Genomic DNA, 16,613 nt, shown 5'->3' with positions numbered 1-16,613 from the left:
AGTAGCCACCACCTTATAGGTCATTTGGAATGCATCACCATGGAAATTACCTGTGAACATGATTGTTTCCCATTTGTTAAACTTCAGTTAATTTGTGAATTTTCCTGTAATTTTTCTAACTGCAATTTGTATCTGTTTGGACTTCCCAGTCAGCTGTACTGGCACACAGATTCAGAACCTAGTCATATACGCTGAAGTTTCCATCTGCAGCTTGTGCTTATAAATCTCAACCACAATCAGGCCTTTCATGTTGTTTTTCGACTTGAACGTGTAGTTCTGGATAAAAAGTACTTAGTTGCTTGCGCAGGCCTTGTCTCAATAGTTACAAAGGCTGCTTTGGCAGTTGTTGGTCATGATCTCTGGATGTGTTTTCTAGATGTGCTCTATGTTCATGCTCAGGTCTATGCTCAAGGCATATGGCAGAATAAACTGCTTGAGGACTGCAGCCTCAATTGTGTTGTCATCTTTGTTTGTATCAAAAAATGACAGCTTGGTTTTTTGTCTGTCATAGGCAAGCCTTCATTTTGTTTCTACTGCATCTCCCAAAGAAAACATACCAGTGAGTATCTTGTCATCAGATATTTCTAATGTGGAGCTTAGCAATTAAATTGCATTTGGTGAGGGACTTCAAAAACAGGTTGTCTGTTATGTGTGGGTTATTTCCTCAGTGTAACAGTAAAAATCGGGATCTGGGAATGTAAAGAATGTAGGAATGTCCTATTAAAATTTTAATGTTATTGTAACAGCTGTGGAATCAGATGCATTTAGTGAAAATAGACAATTATAACCAGGGAATAGGAATGGAATTGGAAAAGCGTTCATAGTACTTTCATTCTTCTCTTTGCCTCCTTAAGACCAGACCAGGTGTGATCCAGCCTCTGTCTCGAATGTGGTCGAACAGTACAGTCAACCAAGACACCAGGAACAGTCCAAAGGCCTTCCATCATGGAGGTGTGCCTGCCACCTCCCCGGCCTATGTAAGAACCGTAGCAGATTTTCTCTGGAATGGCTAGAGTCTGCATGAGGTATCAGTATGTGCCTTGTACATTTCAACTCCATCAATTACGGTATAATGGTTTTAATGTACCATGTTTATAGTGATCTCACTTTCCAGATGTTCTCAGCTGGACCCAACTCACACATTGGTGGGATTTTATTTGTGTGGAGCTCATTATCATTACCATGTCCAGCTGAGCAGATTTTCTAGCTTTAAAATTACCTCTAATTGATTTATGTCACCATAAATACAACTGTTTAGGTAGTATTTTTTGTGGAGGCTCTCTCTGTCATCAGGGCCTTAAAGGATATCTGAAGGAATCAGGTTCTACAGCTTTCACAGTTTACCAGCACTCATGTGAATGGGGACTTTTCAGTGTCCACTGTGCTCCTAGAAGCTACTCTGGAATATTTTCCACATTCTTCTAGTACATTCCACCAGGTTCTGTAGGCAAACATGTTAATTAGCAGGGCCCTCCACAAAACTTGTCCATTCTTTTTTCTGAAATGTACCACATCTGTCCTTCAGTCTCCTTTCTCTTCTTAGACTAATATGAAATTCTCTTATCCTCTTTCCTGCTATCATATAAGTGTTAGAGTGGGCAGTGTTTTTTCTCAGTCTCAGCCCTCGCCTTATCCTGGATGCCTTCCCTTCCTCCTGTCTTTGCCCTTTCCGCCTGCCCCTCCTCCTCCTCCTCAGCAGCCTCAGGCTCCCTCTCCCCGCTCTCCTGATGACTTTCCCATCAACATCAAGCAGGCATACAAGGCCTTTGCGGCTGTGCCCCCTTCTCTGGCACTGCTGGATCCGCCACAGGTACACGGAAGCCATCCCCTGTTAGCTACGGCTACATGGAGTGCCACCTTCCTGGAAATCCTGACTAGACCTGTTATACACGAGAGTTCTACAGCAGCATGGCTTCCTTGCATGAAGTTTACTGCAGAACAGATAAAATGATGGCACCACATTTAAATTAATTTTTTCTTTACCCAAATCTCATTTAAACTTTTTGAAAAATTACTTTATCTCGAGTTCTCTCCTTTATTGAGGAGACCGGCCCACTTCCTCCCCTGAGAACGTCCTACTGTGTCCCTTTATATCTGGCCTTGTCTGTTCAGGCTCATGGCCAAGTTGCCTCTTTGGTATATCCTCACTGTCTCTTTCTACAGGAGCCTGTCAGCCAAAGGAACAACATCCAACCAAGGTCACCTGTGGTGGAGGTGAGTCCTTACTATGGAATCTTGGTTTCTCCCTGCTTTCTCACAGACTGATCTTTTGTGCTTCTATTAAAAAAAAAAAAAGCTCCCATTGTGCCTGGAGCCCATGCATAGGTTTTTCATACTAAATACATTCTGTGGTCAGTGAATTCAGACGTTAATTGTATTGATTTATTCTAAGCAAATGTTGTTCTCTGATTATTCAAGCTATCCTTGAAGAGCACATGCTTGAATTGCATAGCATAACCTGTGGGAATATGAGAAAAGAATGGATCCACTCATTGCAAAAGTTGAGTCGGTAGTGAAATAGGTTTTGTTAGTTGGACTGGCTGTGGTAAATTGCATGTTTTTCATATTTTTGTTACTCTTTATAGCCAGCCAGGGGGGCTTACAGTTGTGGGAGAGTAGGTTTGGGAGAGGACGACAGGCAGGGAAAGTGTTGTTGATTTAGATGTGGAACCCTGCTGGTGCGTGTCCATCGCTGAGGTCAGGTGTGTGCAGTGGTCTCTCATTGTGGAGCCCCTAGCCTGCAGGCAGTACAATGACAGCCTCTGTGGCTCTTGCAGCCTGAGCTGGACAACGACGTGTTTGAGAGCGAGATGAAGGCCAACTCTGGTGTAAGAGCAGGCGCAGCCCCTATCTCCTCACGCAGGTCCTTCTCCTCAGACCGCCGGGACTACCTGAGCCTGGCAGCAGTGCCACGCCTGTCCCGGACCTCACTGGAGTTGCAGGTACCCGTGGCGTGCAATGCCCGGGTGGAGGTGGACTTTCAGGTGGAGGAACTGCTGGGCACCAGTTCTGCGTGTTGCTGGAGTGGGCTTGCCCTGGTCTCCGGCTTTGGCGCTCTCCCCACTAATCCTTGGCTTTTCTTCTTGTGTGCAGCTTTAGGGTGGCTGTAGGGATTCCTCCTTATTCAGTGCTTGCAATTTGTTTTAGCTGACATGCATACGTATGTCTGATGCAAAAAATGTCTGAAAAAACTTTCAGATATTTCTGAATTTCAGAAATTTGAGTTTCTCAAACAAATGCTTCAACGTGAACCATCTTTCATCACTGAATAAAATAGGTTGTAAAACTTTACAATAAATTGAAAATGTAAAAGTAAAACTTTTCAACTCGTAACAGTTGAATTTTTTTTTTCTTTACAATATACATATTGTAGAGCACTGCCATCGTTTCAGATCGAAATATAACTTTAGTAACTTTGCCAGAGTAATCACACTGAGGAGGCTGCCTTTATGGAGCAAGCTTGCATATTTTTAACAACCAACTTCCTGCGATGATTGTCTAAAGGAGAGCATCCTTCCTCTTACCAGTCTCCAGCATCCACCGGACGGGGAAGCCCAGAACAGCGTTCCTTTAGGGACCGCCAAAAATACTTTGAGATTGATGTCAAGCAACAGACACCCAACACCAAGCCCAAGCCTCGTGTCTCTCTGGTTGGAGAGGATGATCTGAAGAAGATGAAGGAAGAGGAAGGTTGTTTCTTGTTCCCACCAACATAATTCAATGACTTTAGATAATTTAGTAGTCTGGCAGTAACATTGCATGTAGGAAACAATCACTAAGCTTGTGAAAATGGCTTCTTTATGTTCACTTGTTGCATCAGCAAGGAGGATTGAGCAGTGTGCCCAGGACTACCTGCTGGATGAGGATGAGGAAGATGAGGAGGACCTCGCCAAGCAGATGACTGAGATCAAGGCCCAGGGCAAAGTGTTGCTGGACGGAGTGGAATACAAGATTGAGAGTGTTGCCAGCCAGACATCTTCGTCCCCCAGGCCTTGCGTCACACCCCCCAGCTACCCAGCCACACCTCCTAGCTCAGGGTACTATTGCTGTTGCATTTCTTATGGCATAATTCCTGTCTAATTCACTTTAGAAACCCTGTTCAACTAGTACTGATAGTGCAATATGAACGTTCAAGTGTAATTGTATTTTGATATCCATTTTGTCCAATACACGTATTGCCCAGAATACCCACCTACACTCAAACTTTTGACTGGTGCAGTGCATTTAAGAAGCTCTCTTTATGTGAATATCAGGGTTCTATAGAATTCCACCAGCAAAAGTTTTGAATTGCATGCTGGGTATAACCAGGCTCCTACCTGTGGGCCAGCCCATCTTGTACATTTTCTCATTTCGCTGACACTTTTCTCCAGAGCAACTTACAATGTTAAGATACCTACAGTTATTTACCCATTTTATACAGCTGAGTAATTTTACTGGAGTAATTTAGGGTAGGTACCTTACTCAAAGGTACTACAGTAGCATGTGGGATTTGAACTTGTGACCTTTGGTTCCAAAGGAAGCAACTCTAACCACTACGCTACCAGCTATCTTGTCTACCACCAACCGCAGTAACATTTGACACCCTCTTTCAGTGGGTATGCCCACCCCCAGTAAGGCTGTCCAGTGGTGGTTGCTGATTGCCAATTCTGTGTCAACAGGCCTTCCTCTGTGGATGGGAGAGGGGACTCCCAGAGGAACTCCCTTGAGGACAGCTTCAGAGTGGAGCAGAGGCCCAACTCCATGACTGGGTAATACTTTTTTAAAAAAATCTTATCCTGTTGAGTTTTATTAACATACTTATAGTAACTGTGTGTTCTTTCTGTGTTTTTACCCATTTTTTGTTTACTCTCTTGGCCTATTGTGTTCATGCTTTGTACGTGCTTTGTTCATGAACCTTAGCATTGTGTGTGTATGTTGACCACATGCACTGACTGTGCATAAATACCCCACCAGTCTGAGCCCCGTATACCCTGGGGAGCCCAGTGCCCCCATCCGTACAGCCAAGGCAGAGCGACGGCACCAGGAAAGACTCCGTATGCAGAGCCCAGAACTGCTAGCTGCTGCGAGTGTCGACCGGGAGCTGTCCCCAGCAGAGAGGCGTGCGCTGGAAGCAGAGAAAAGGGCTATGTGGAGAGCAGCACGGTGTGTTTTCACAGGCACCCTCATCACGTGCATGCGCACACACATAATAAAGGGTAGCCTAGTGTTTAGTGCTGCACCCTTGCGCTTGAAGGACCAGGGTTCAAACCCAACCTTTTGCTGGGGCACGCCCTGAAATGGTATAGTAAAAATTACCCAATGCATGAATCAGTGTACAAACCTAACAATGTTAGTTGCTTTGGAGAAAAGCATGAGATGATAAATCAATAATAAACACACACAAGTGCAATAAAGTAAATATATGCAACACAGTGTATTTCTCCATGTTCCTTTCACATACATGCAATAATCATTCATCCTTTGACACATGTACACCCAAATGAGAGCTATAGATGAGCAGCAGGCCCCAGCAGAGGGGAAAAAGGAAACTTCTCCATCACTTCCAGTCTTCTCCCCTCTCTGTTTCTCTTACGCTTTCTGGTTTGCCCTTGAACGTACTTTAGTCTGTGTCATTTTTCACCTTTTTCAATGTAGGTGTTATGTGTCAGTGTTTGAATATCAGCTCAGGGGAGATTGATTGCCAGCTAATGGCCTCGTACAGGGGGTCACCCCGGGTAAATCGGAAAATCATTAAACAAATGCAGTCTATCCAACAGCAGCATCAAAGAAATTAATGATTACCTTGAACAAGGAAACAAAATGTTTATCTTTGTATACAATGTATGTATTTATTTTTTTAATGTTTTAATTGCTTACAACACTAGTTCATATTTTAATACTTAAATTGGCAGCCCTACCTCAGTTTTTACAAGTGATGTTCTTGCAAAAAGGCAACGAAGAGCACAACAGAGTAATGTAACTTAGGTATAAAAAGGTGTGTAGGTGTAGCATTGCTAGACCATGCTGCATGCTTATATGTTTAGGTATTAGAGATTGCTGTAGTTTTATCAAATTTTTGTGAACCCTTTGCTTGTGCTATCTTGTGTGATCTTCCTCTTTCTTGTCTGATGTTATTTTTCCATTCTTTCCCTCATTCTTGGTAGCTGGTTCTTTCTTCTCTCCCCTTAACTGTCCTTTGTGTTTCAGTGTTTTATCTCCCGACTGTTATTTCCCTCTCTTTGTCTGCGTGTATGTATTTGTTCCTGTCCTCTCCCCTGTGACCCTATTTCCTGCATGACCTCCTTCCCCTCCAGCCCCCACCCTCCCACCCTGTCCTGTACCAGACCCTATGGGCTGGAGGAGGATGTTAGACAGTATGAGAAGGACCTGGCTAAAAGGCTCTACCAGTCGCGAGTGAGGGCATCTCAGCAGCTCACCGCTGCCACCTCCCAGGCTACCTCCCAGCTAAGGTCTGGCCCTCTGTCCTGCCTGCTGCATTGCATTGTGGGGTTGGGCTGCAGATGCTCTGAAGCGGGTGCAGGGATTCATGCGTGCTGTGAATGGCACTCACTGCAGTTCATGGCACTGTATTGTGCTTGAGCTTGCCATTTCTTCCCTATCACCTGTTAGCCAGCTGTTTGCAATACGTGTTCCTGCAGTATTCTTGTACTTTCACTGTGCGCTCTCTTTCTCTCCCCCTTTTCCCTCAAAGTGTTTGTTTCTGCTTCCTGTCTTACTGTTCAGCTCTTCACCAGCATGCTGACCTCTCCTGCTTCTTATCTGCCTCTCAGCTGTGTTCCTGTCCTCCTGTCTCACACTTTCCCTCTCTCTCCCACTTCTTTACCTGCCTCTTGCTCCCTATCAGCTATGCTCCTGTCTGCTTCTCTTATGCTGTTTCTTGTCTTATAGGATGAAGTCCCTGGAACAGGATGCCCTCAAAGCCCAGATGGTGATTGCCAAGTCTCAGGATATGAAGAAGCGTGGTACCCTGGACCGGCTGACTGAATCACCTTCGCCTGCCCCAACGCCTTCTCCCACGCCCCTGGAAGGTCAGTCCAAAGCAGATCCTCCCCACAGTTCCTCCTGTACTCTTTCTCAGATCTTGCACGCAAACTGTATAACTTACAAGCCATGCCTTTAAAAGTAGCTTCATTTAAATGTTTGCAGATGTGCATGTTGGTGTGTCTCCTAGAAATGTTTACCATGTGTGTCCCTGCTCAGTACAGACTCTACATACTCTTGAGAAATGGAAACAGCTATGAAATGTGTGCAGTTTAGCAGTATTCGTGTGCATTGTTTACAACTATGCTTCAGGCAGAACTTATTGCCATTCCAGTCACAATCATCAATGTTTTCCTCTTTTTCATCATCAGATACCAGCCCCCGAACCGTAACGTCACCAGGCAGACTGGTAAGGACTATTAATGTTTACCCAGTCCTCCCACTACCATGGCCCTCTTCTCCAGGCAAAGTAATAAATGCATTTAGTGTGCCTTTTGGGCATCACACAGACACAATGTGTTCGGAAGGATGTGTCCTCTTATCATTTGTGTTGATAAATGCCATCTGTCACACAGAGTGAACCAGTGGGAAATATATGTCAGCAGTGAAAGATTGATGTGATTTTCAGACAGCAAGGTTTAAATACCTTCTTTGCACTCTGTCTTCAGTTTACTTTCTCTGAATTTTTTTTTTTTTTTTTTTGCAGGGCGGCAGCTCTCTTGATTCAGAGAGCTTCCTAGTTCTTCCTAAATCCCAGACCTCTCCTCACCATTTCCCTTCTCCTTCCTACTTCTCTAATGTAGTTTCATAGCAAATACCACAGCTTTAACGACTGGTGCAGGGTGGTCTTCGTATGACTTGAGATTGGTTTGTTTGGACAGTCAGAGCTCAGAACTTAGAATTCAGCAGTTCTGTGCTTGTCAGTTGAAATTATAGGCACACTTGTCAAGTCTGCTTATCAGTAGTAAACACTGTCTTTTAACACTGTCTTTATAATCCAAAACAAAGAATTCATTTAGGGTATTTTTAGCAGGGGTTTTCATCCGTTGATAGCGATTAAACTGAGTGTTCCTCTTATTCCCCCTTGTCTTTTTCCTGCCAATCATTGCTGTTATTGAAAGGACTCTGAATGGCAACCACCTCAAATGTCATTGGCCATCGTTTTCACCTTGCTTTACACTCCACCATCCTCATAAGTAACTGCATCCATTGAGCCAGTCGTGGCTACGGAAACATCCCAGGGCTGCCACAGGCCCCAGTCCCCTGTGCAGCTTATCATCCCACCGCTTCTTTGCTCACTCATTCCTATTTGCTGTCCCTTCTAGTCCCTGTCAGAAAAGAAGTTTGACTACCGGCAGTTTGCTGCAATTCCCTCTTCCAAACCTGTATACGACATCCAGGTATCACCTGCATGCTCAGTTTCTGGGACTCCTTCCTGCTTCTACTGCCCCGCCCTGCACTCTGCCCCTGACACCACATGCTGTTCCACCCTTAGCTCTGGGCATCTGGACAGTGGAAGTCATTGTACCCAGGACAATTAGGTCAGCTGGGTCCATTAGTAGTTGCACTGATTGATTTATAGGAAAATGACGTAGGCTACGTTCCCTGCATTTTGAGGCTTGATTAATTATTGCAAGTCCTTGATTATTTGCTATACTTCGACCTCCTAAATCTACTATCCATCATACTCAATAATTGCCACTACCGTCAATTATAGTAAAACTACATACCATGCAATCATCCTGCAGTGATCTCCTATTCACAAATGAATATGAATGCTTATGCAGATAAATTGAGATATATAGCACGAATAGAGATCCTCCATTTGCCCAACCTCCTCAAAACTCCATTAATGACAGTAGCTCGTCAGCATCTTCACACTCACCCTGCACAACGCTCAGCTGGCTGACATTCTGACTCACAAAGCACATCCTTGCCTGTACCTCCTTGGGTGCAGCTCACTAACCAATCAGCTTCTGGGACAGCAGTCATCCCGTGACCTCCACCAAAACTTTCTGCGGCAAAAACGAAAGACGCCACCCACAGAAGTTCAATCTGGTCAATGCTATAGAACCATCCACTGTTAAGTCATCAAGTAATAGTCATGATCAAGAAACATTGAATACAGTGAAGCAGCACTAGATAAAAACAAGCTTTTATTTTAAGAATGGGCAAATGGATATATTAGTTATCGCTTCTTATTTGTGGGTGGATGTCGAGCCGAAGTGTACCTGGAGGCTACGGGAGGGGGGGGAGGGAGAGGTTAGCGTTTCTCTGACTTAAGGTTTGGTGTCAAGTTGTCTATGGCTCTGTGTGTGTGTTTCTCTGTTGTAAATGTGCTGGGTTGAGCTGCTGCCTATTTTGTCTATTGTGTTTGTCAGCATGTGTCAGTGCTGGTGAACCTGCTAATCTGTAATGAAATCGTTGACGTTCCGGATTGGGAGGCCACCAAACGGTTGTCTTCTGTCCTTGCTGAAATGTTTTGTCATGTTATTCCTTTGAATACTCTTGTTGCAAGGCTGGGCAGATCATTCTTCCTGTGGAGTGGAGAATTGAAGTGGTTAAGAACGTTTGTTTGCTGATTCTTAACTGCTGTAAATGTTGTCCAGCAAGGTGCCAAGCTTAATTTTTTTTTTTTTTTCTCATGAAATATCAAGACATAGACAAGCTAGATGATAAGGCTTCATTGATTCCCAAAGAAATTCAGATAACAGCAGCATTCGTATGACAAGTAGAGACAGAAGAGAGGGGAATAACCCAAGACTGAATAGTTCCAGAGCAAGTCGTGAAGAGGGAAAAAATACTGGATGTAAAGAAAGTTGTGGTACTGAGAGCTCACATGTGAGACAATAAGAAAGCAGCACTACCCAAACAGCTTAAGGAATAAATAAAATATTAAAAAAAAAAAAAAGCACATGCCAGTTCTCCGGGATGAAGATGTAATGCTAATTTAAATTCCAGGTGGCTCCCTTTTGAGCTCAGTCTGCCAGTGCTCAGTCCAGAGGGTATTCCTTTTACGAGTACATCTTCTGTGAGAGACCAGCATGTGGCAGAGCTGAAAAGGCAGCAGGAAGCTCACACCCTGCTTTTGGGTACATTTTCCCAGGAGCTATATATGGTGTGTGTTTGTTTCAAGTGTCAAACTGGAAGTGAGATTCATGTAGGTTGTACCCTCAGCATTTGTTATGGGAGCCTCAAATTTACGCTTGTGACCGTTTTTGACAAGTGCTTTCCCAGGTATTTCTTGCACCAGGAGTAAAACTGAGTTGGGGGGTACTGCGGTGTATGTGTTTCAGGGTCAGTGATCCATTTCACATCCCTTCTAAGTTTCATAAACAGAAGGGACCCCACTGAGACAGATTCATTTTCAATATCTGCCAAGTTTGCATTGTCTGCACAAAGGTTGAGTTACTTAGTAAGGAGCGATGGGTGGATATCAATGGGACATTGTGGGGACCGATGGTGGTTAGATCAGTCAGTGGAGCAAAATCGCTTGCTGGCCTTTTGTGAAACCTAAGAGAGGTCTGTGTGACGTGCTGTGGAGGCTTGCATGTCCTTGGCAGTGGGAGATGGTCTTGTGTCTGTGATGATCTGTTTTGCTTACTGTGCTCAATGTTTATTGCACCCTGGTGTAGCCTGTTTGAACACCATGTCCTCAGCCACATAGTGTCCCAGAGGGCCAGGCTGGCTGTGGGTGCGTTTTAGGGACTCAAACACACAGCTCAGCAAGGACAGTGTTTTCTAGTGCTTACCAGTAGCTTCTCCTGTTCTGCAAGTAATTCTACAGGTGGAAATTGTTGTTGTGACTGACTTGGAAACTATATTTTAATAATTAAGATATTAAATCCCATCCTTTTATGCCCACAAGGAACTTTGTTCTTAGGCAATACTGTTTACACCCTGTTCCTATTTAATGAAAGGTTTTTTTTCTACTGATGGTGAGCTAAGGCTGCCAGGGTCCCAGATTTGAGGTGTGCAGTGAATGGAACCCTCCGAAGTGTGACACCCACCTTTGTTCTATCAGCCTGGACCCCTGTCCACATGGTGGTTGATCTTGCTACCTTTCCCACCACCTCATAATCTCTTTTCTCTTCCAGTCCCCTGACAATGCAGATGACCTTCGCTACATGGACAGTTCAGGCAATTGTGGTGAGTTCTATATTTGTTGTCAATGCTAAAGCGAGTGCTTTTGCAGATAATCATGATACCGTGGGATTTAAAAGTTGCAGGGACACCTGTTATGTGCTGTAAAACTGATTGCAGCATTTAGTATCAGTTGCATTGTTATACTGTGATCTTTATTAATTTAACTGATTTTGTTTTCATTTGTGGACACATGATCAATGTGACACAGTGCAGTGAACAAAAGGGCACGTTTGACACATTTGACACAAATTATGATAAACCAAAATTTTAAATGAAGGTAGTTTGATAACTTATTTCAGAACAGTACACTATCTGCCTACTGTGGAAAGAAAAAACTTCCAAGCCACAGATATGGAGAAAAATAAACCTCTTGGGTCCAAGTATTGTTACCATTTTAATTTTCTTAACCATTGTGAGAGAGGAGAGGGTGTCCAACAACACAGCAGTGCTCTTTCTACCTTGCTATGTGTTGACATGATCCCATGTGATTATTCCCAAATTCAGGTGACTTCCCAGGATAAAGAGCTGTCAGAAATTGGTAGGATTTGAGTGTGTTGGTGTGGAACATGATGGTTGCCTCCTTGCTTCTCTTTTCTGTGTGTACGATCATGGTGTGGGGAACGGTACGATCATGGTACGGAAGCAGGCTTCCGTATATAAACTTGAAATGGGGATATAACTGGGAGATACTACTTTTTGCAATAATCCTGTGACTCCATCACTTAATTCAGCACTGAATAGCTGAAGGTGGCATGGTGGCACAGTTGGTAGTGCTGCCGCCTCATAGTACCTCAGCTTTTCAGGTGTAGTTTGAGAACCTCAGTCTGTGAGGAGTTTGCACCTTCTCACCATGTCTGTGTGGGTTTTCTTCTGGTTTCCTCCGGTTTCCTCCCACAGTCCAAAGACAGGCATTTCAGGTGAATTGGTGACTCTGAGTTGCTCGTAATGAGTGAATATGTGCGCATTCGGCTGCCTTGGGATGTACTGGCATCCCATCCAGGGTGTATTCCACTTAGCCTTGTACCCTGTGGTTCCGGGATAGGCTCTGAACTCCCGTGCGCCTGGTTCGGACAAGAAGTTAGAGAGAGACTTAATGAGTAGCTTAACCTAATGCCTTTCTGATTAATGCAGTTGGAGTTCCTGTATACAGGATATATGTTTCTTGCCATTCAGAACAATACACCCATTCATTAAAACAGCTTTCCATACAGGGAAAAAATTGCAAAAATCCTGTGAGAATATATAACGTTTTTCATACAATAGGCTTTCTGTTCTGCAAATCTGCATTTTTGCCTGTTATGTGGTCATTTTTTTTCCCCACAATGGGTATTTTATTTTGTGTAATGGCATCACCACTTGTATCAGACTTTTTTGCCCCTTGGTGGTGTCTGTGTAGCTATTTTCTGGGTAAAACTGGGGTATTCATTCCCTCATTACCCTGGAAACAGACAGCTGGTGTTAACAAAAAAATGTCATCTTGAGATTAAATGATCATCCAGCATCAACCATCGGTTAGAAATGCTACATGGCATCTCAAACAGCAGAGTGAAAGACACAGGGCAGCAGTCTTGAGAACTTTATATCGTAAACATCAGTGAGGAAGCTCAAAACGCAATGGGAAAACACTGCAAAGGCATTGAACAATTAAAGTAAAAAGAAATGTATTACAAAGATAGGCCAGAAATGATATTTTTTGTCTGGAGACCAATTTTTTTCTCCCAATTAGAAATAATTTAATCCAATAATGACAAATTTACCTAATGGTGATTCCATGGATCAAATTAACCCTGTCATGTGAGGGATAGGTTCACTTTTGTAATGTCAAAGGCGGTAATAGTAAAAGGTGGCTGTTCTGTGGGGTGAAACCATATGACATGGATAAGCAGCTGATTTGAGTGGAACTTTAATTTTGCGAGCCTCTGCACTAATATCTGCTTTTCGGACACACTAAGTGTATCCCATCAGCCTCTGACATAACAAGAGCTGTAATCTTGGTATTTTCAGTGTGCTGATGGATCTCTTTCTTTTAGACAGCCTGTCTGTGGCACTTTCAAAGCTCCTCCATTTAAAAACTGCATTATTCTGAAGTCTCTACAGCAATGGTCGTACTTACACTTTAGAATGTACCAGTGCTTATTCAACATCAACATTTAAATATTTTGTGATGGACCCCTTTAGTTTGTAATATTTAAGTTGGAAGAGTAACAGTAGAAAACAGACAGAGGAACTGGTGTAATCTTAGAGTCCCAAGGCACCTGGTAGTGTAGTGGTTACAGCTGCTGCCTTTGGACCCAAAGGTCACAGGTTCAAACCCCACCTCCAGCTGTAGTACCCTTGAGCAAGGTACTTAAATTGCTCCAGTAAAGTTACCTGGCTGTATAAATAGATAAATAATTGTAAGTACCTTTGAAGAAAAGCATCAGCTAAATGCACAGGCTGTTAAGTTCTGGTTAAGTTTTAAGATGGGGACAAAACAGTTGTACCTGTCCTTGAGAGTATAACAAAGTTTTGGATGAGTAATTTTATGAAAGTGACTGTGTCTTGCTGTCTTGGAAAAGAAGAAAATAAATCGTAGTTGAAAACTCATTTAAATGTTTTAATCTTAGCTACAGGGAGCTCTGGAAATGCCACTTTATTGCTAATGCATGATCTGGGGTGAGTGCTTTTAACACAGCAGGATGCCCTTCAGGACCCGAATGCCCCACTGTGAGTGCTGGTCCGTGTGTATATTGATATACTGTCTGTTCTCGTTCCCTTGGTCACTGAGCGCCGAATGACCTGCTGAGATACGGAAGCAACGCTTACCCAAACCCTTCTGTCCTTCTGTCTGTTGTCAGGAGCACCTGAGGAGCCTGATATTGAGGTGGCCCTCCCACTGCCTGCCACATCTGCCCTGGAAGAGATGGCTCTTTACAGCAGCAAGCGAAAACTAAGACAGGGGCGTCGCAGCCTTGAGGCAGCTGTGCCCACATAACGGCACATGCGATCCCCCCAACACATTCACACATGCATATACACCGTAGTTGTACGCCGACTGGCTGGCCAGAGCAACCACAGCAGGAGCTTTTCCACTGAACGGCAAACGCAAATATAAGGACCTTGTAGAGACTGGGGTGGGATGTGGGGTTTGGAGAAATGGCCTAGAGGTGGTTTGTTACACCTTTACTATCCTGTTATGGAAAGGACACCCAATGTAGATTTTGATTTTTAATATCCAGGATGACGTAAACTTTTTCAACATTTGTTTGGGTTTTAGAAGCCTAATTATTTAAATATTTTCCACATGTTCAGCCATTGTACAAGTCATTTTGCTTTGGAGCAAAAAGAAAATTGACTGTTTTAATAACTCCTAAATCAATCCTGATTAGTTTCCTGCTGGTTTAAACCAGCAAATTTTCTGTGGTGTGGGTTTTAACACTGCAGGTTCCCAGTCATGGGTTTTAATTCTTATGGTCTTTGAAGGAGTAGGTAGGTGCAACATGCAGGGCAGCATAGACATTATCATCATTATAATGCTGTGGCTGTACCTCCCAGCAGGGGCCATGTTTGTGTTCCTTTTAACGTAAATTCTTGACATTTTTATTGGCTAAATTATTCCTTAAAGAATTTAACAGTAAAGGAAAAAGCAGGCACTATTGTTGACAGTTCAACTTGCGCTAGTACATGATTGGTAGTTTATATCGCTTCAGCGATGCAAGGGGTAAATTCACTTTTTTTTTTTTAATTAGTCAGTTAGTGCTAATGGAAATATTGAGGCCTTGATGCAAAGCTTTGTTTTTACAGATCAGATTAGTTAGTAGACCAGTGGTAGACCTCAGTATGTCACACGTATCGTAATAGGGGAGAATACTCCTGACACCATTGTCTTTGAAATTGAACTTTGAGAACTGCTTTTTGCCATGCATCACGGCATGATGGTGTTGGTTATGGGATGGCTCCATAGGCTCTTTTTTCCTTGACCTTGTTCAGGGCTAAAATGTATAGCCTCCCAGGATCAGTTGTAGTAGTGGAATGGGAGATGGGAGTAGTTTTTCAGATCTGTTTGGTAGACGTGCAAAAGATATAATCCGCCCCCTTTCCTGGAATCCATTATTCTTCTTGTTCGGAGTTACTGTCCATGAAAAATTGAAACTTTGACTAACTTTGTACTGTAGTAGTATTAGCAGCATATAGGTACATCAAAAGGAATTTTTACATCAAGTATAACTTGCTGGTTCTCAACCAAATACATTGCAAGCTTATGTAGTAATTGAATATTTTAATTTAGGATATTAATGTTTAAGCCCTACATACCATATCAGATGTCTTTTGGGCTTAGCTAGACCGTCAAAAAAACCTCAGTACAAATTTCATACAAATAGACATTTTACATCCATTTCATATTGAATGTAAGGAGTTAACCTCTGAAGGGCACCACTGGATTTCAAACATGAGTTCAGCTGAACTGTTTATGCCTGGAATGTTGGTTATGCATCACTTCTAAAGGACCAGTTTGGATGAAGGATAGAAACACCAGACCACTCCGGTCTGTGAAAACATTCCCAATCCATCAGATGTGACTTCACTCAAGAGGCCTGCAGACATCCCCCCCCCCCCCCCCCCCCCAAAAAAAAAAAAATCACACACACACACTTGCACAAATCCATGCAGCCACTGGGCAGTAAAGAAAATAACCGTACAGTGGTTAAAGTATGACATTTTCCTGACTGAAAATGCAGCACTGTCATAATTTTGAGCTTTTTATGAAGCGCAAGAGTAACGGTGACGTTTCAGTCCCATAGAGGAACACTAGGTGATTTCATATCTGTACCCTTCTGTCACTCAACGCAGTGCTCTTTTGTTGAATTAGTCTGAAACCACTGATGAACCCGCTGTTAACATGTGAATAATGTACAGATGCTATGTTTAAAAAAGAAAACCCTTCAGTCAATACTGAGCCTGACTGTGAAGAGCAAGCAGGTTTCTTTACTGAGACTGACAGGTGCGTTTGAGAGAAAACTGTAGGTATCAGATAAGATAGGTATGTTGTTCCCTCAAATGCTTTGCTTCACTCATTTTCAATTTTTAAGTTTCTTCCACTTCTGTTAACGATTAATTGGATCGCTCTGCTAAACAGCTGGAAGTCAGGAATTATTGTTGACTTTAACTCTACTAATTGTAGCTTGTTGTTTTGTATCTGCTAACTGAAGTTCAGCCATAATTTGTGAATGACTTTTTTAGATAAGTCTTTTTTGGGAATTTCCAGGCAGATGGGTGACACTACATTTTTACACAGAACTATGTTTATAATTTAATTGATTTTTTTTTTTTTTTTTTTCCCTTTTTTCCTCCAAATTCTTTTGGGGGCTTTTGTTTTCCAGCAGAGTGGGAGGGAAAAGGTAAAGGTCTGGGGTAATAGCTCATTCAAGACTGTAACTAGTGAATTTGTACAACCAAAGAAGTCTATTTTGTGGATCAGGAAATAAAATTTACTTTTCATTGAACAA

General features: G+C 42.9%; 1 protein-coding gene across 14 annotated transcripts in view; it reads left to right on the top strand.

The window, feature by feature from the left end:
* The window catches only part of LOC108937704 (protein scribble homolog), a 71,918-nt gene extending 56,195 nt beyond the window's left edge, over positions 1 to 15,723 (top strand). For 4 of the 14 annotated variants that reach the window (XM_018757773.2, XM_018757775.2, XM_018757774.2 and 1 more), the window contains 14 exons: positions 512 to 559; positions 855 to 977; positions 1,697 to 1,810; positions 2,164 to 2,214; positions 2,778 to 2,942; positions 3,528 to 3,690; positions 3,821 to 4,037; positions 4,659 to 4,748; positions 4,954 to 5,142; positions 6,889 to 7,028; positions 7,353 to 7,390; positions 8,307 to 8,381; positions 11,079 to 11,130; positions 13,965 to 15,723. In XM_018757773.2, the coding sequence (XP_018613289.1) occupies positions 512 to 559; positions 855 to 977; positions 1,697 to 1,810; positions 2,164 to 2,214; positions 2,778 to 2,942; positions 3,528 to 3,690; positions 3,821 to 4,037; positions 4,659 to 4,748; positions 4,954 to 5,142; positions 6,889 to 7,028; positions 7,353 to 7,390; positions 8,307 to 8,381; positions 11,079 to 11,130; positions 13,965 to 14,101 (1,602 nt within the window). In that variant the 3' untranslated portion in view covers positions 14,102 to 15,723. Of the gene's footprint in view, positions 1 to 511; positions 560 to 854; positions 978 to 1,696; positions 1,811 to 2,163; positions 2,215 to 2,777; positions 2,943 to 3,527; positions 3,691 to 3,820; positions 4,038 to 4,658; positions 4,749 to 4,953; positions 5,143 to 6,323; positions 6,450 to 6,888; positions 7,029 to 7,352; positions 7,391 to 7,687; positions 8,386 to 11,078; positions 11,131 to 11,631; positions 11,666 to 13,964 lie in introns of those variants that run through there. The other 10 variants (XM_018757784.2, XM_018757776.2, XM_018757783.2 and 7 more) reach the window with 9 other exon arrangements.
* Positions 15,724 to 16,613: the final 890 nt, after the last annotated feature.

Source organism: Scleropages formosus, chromosome 7 (assembly GCF_900964775.1).
Source record: "Scleropages formosus chromosome 7, fSclFor1.1, whole genome shotgun sequence".
NCBI lineage: Eukaryota > Metazoa > Chordata > Actinopteri > Osteoglossiformes > Osteoglossidae > Scleropages > Scleropages formosus.
This window is presented reverse-complemented; position numbering and strand designations above follow the sequence as displayed.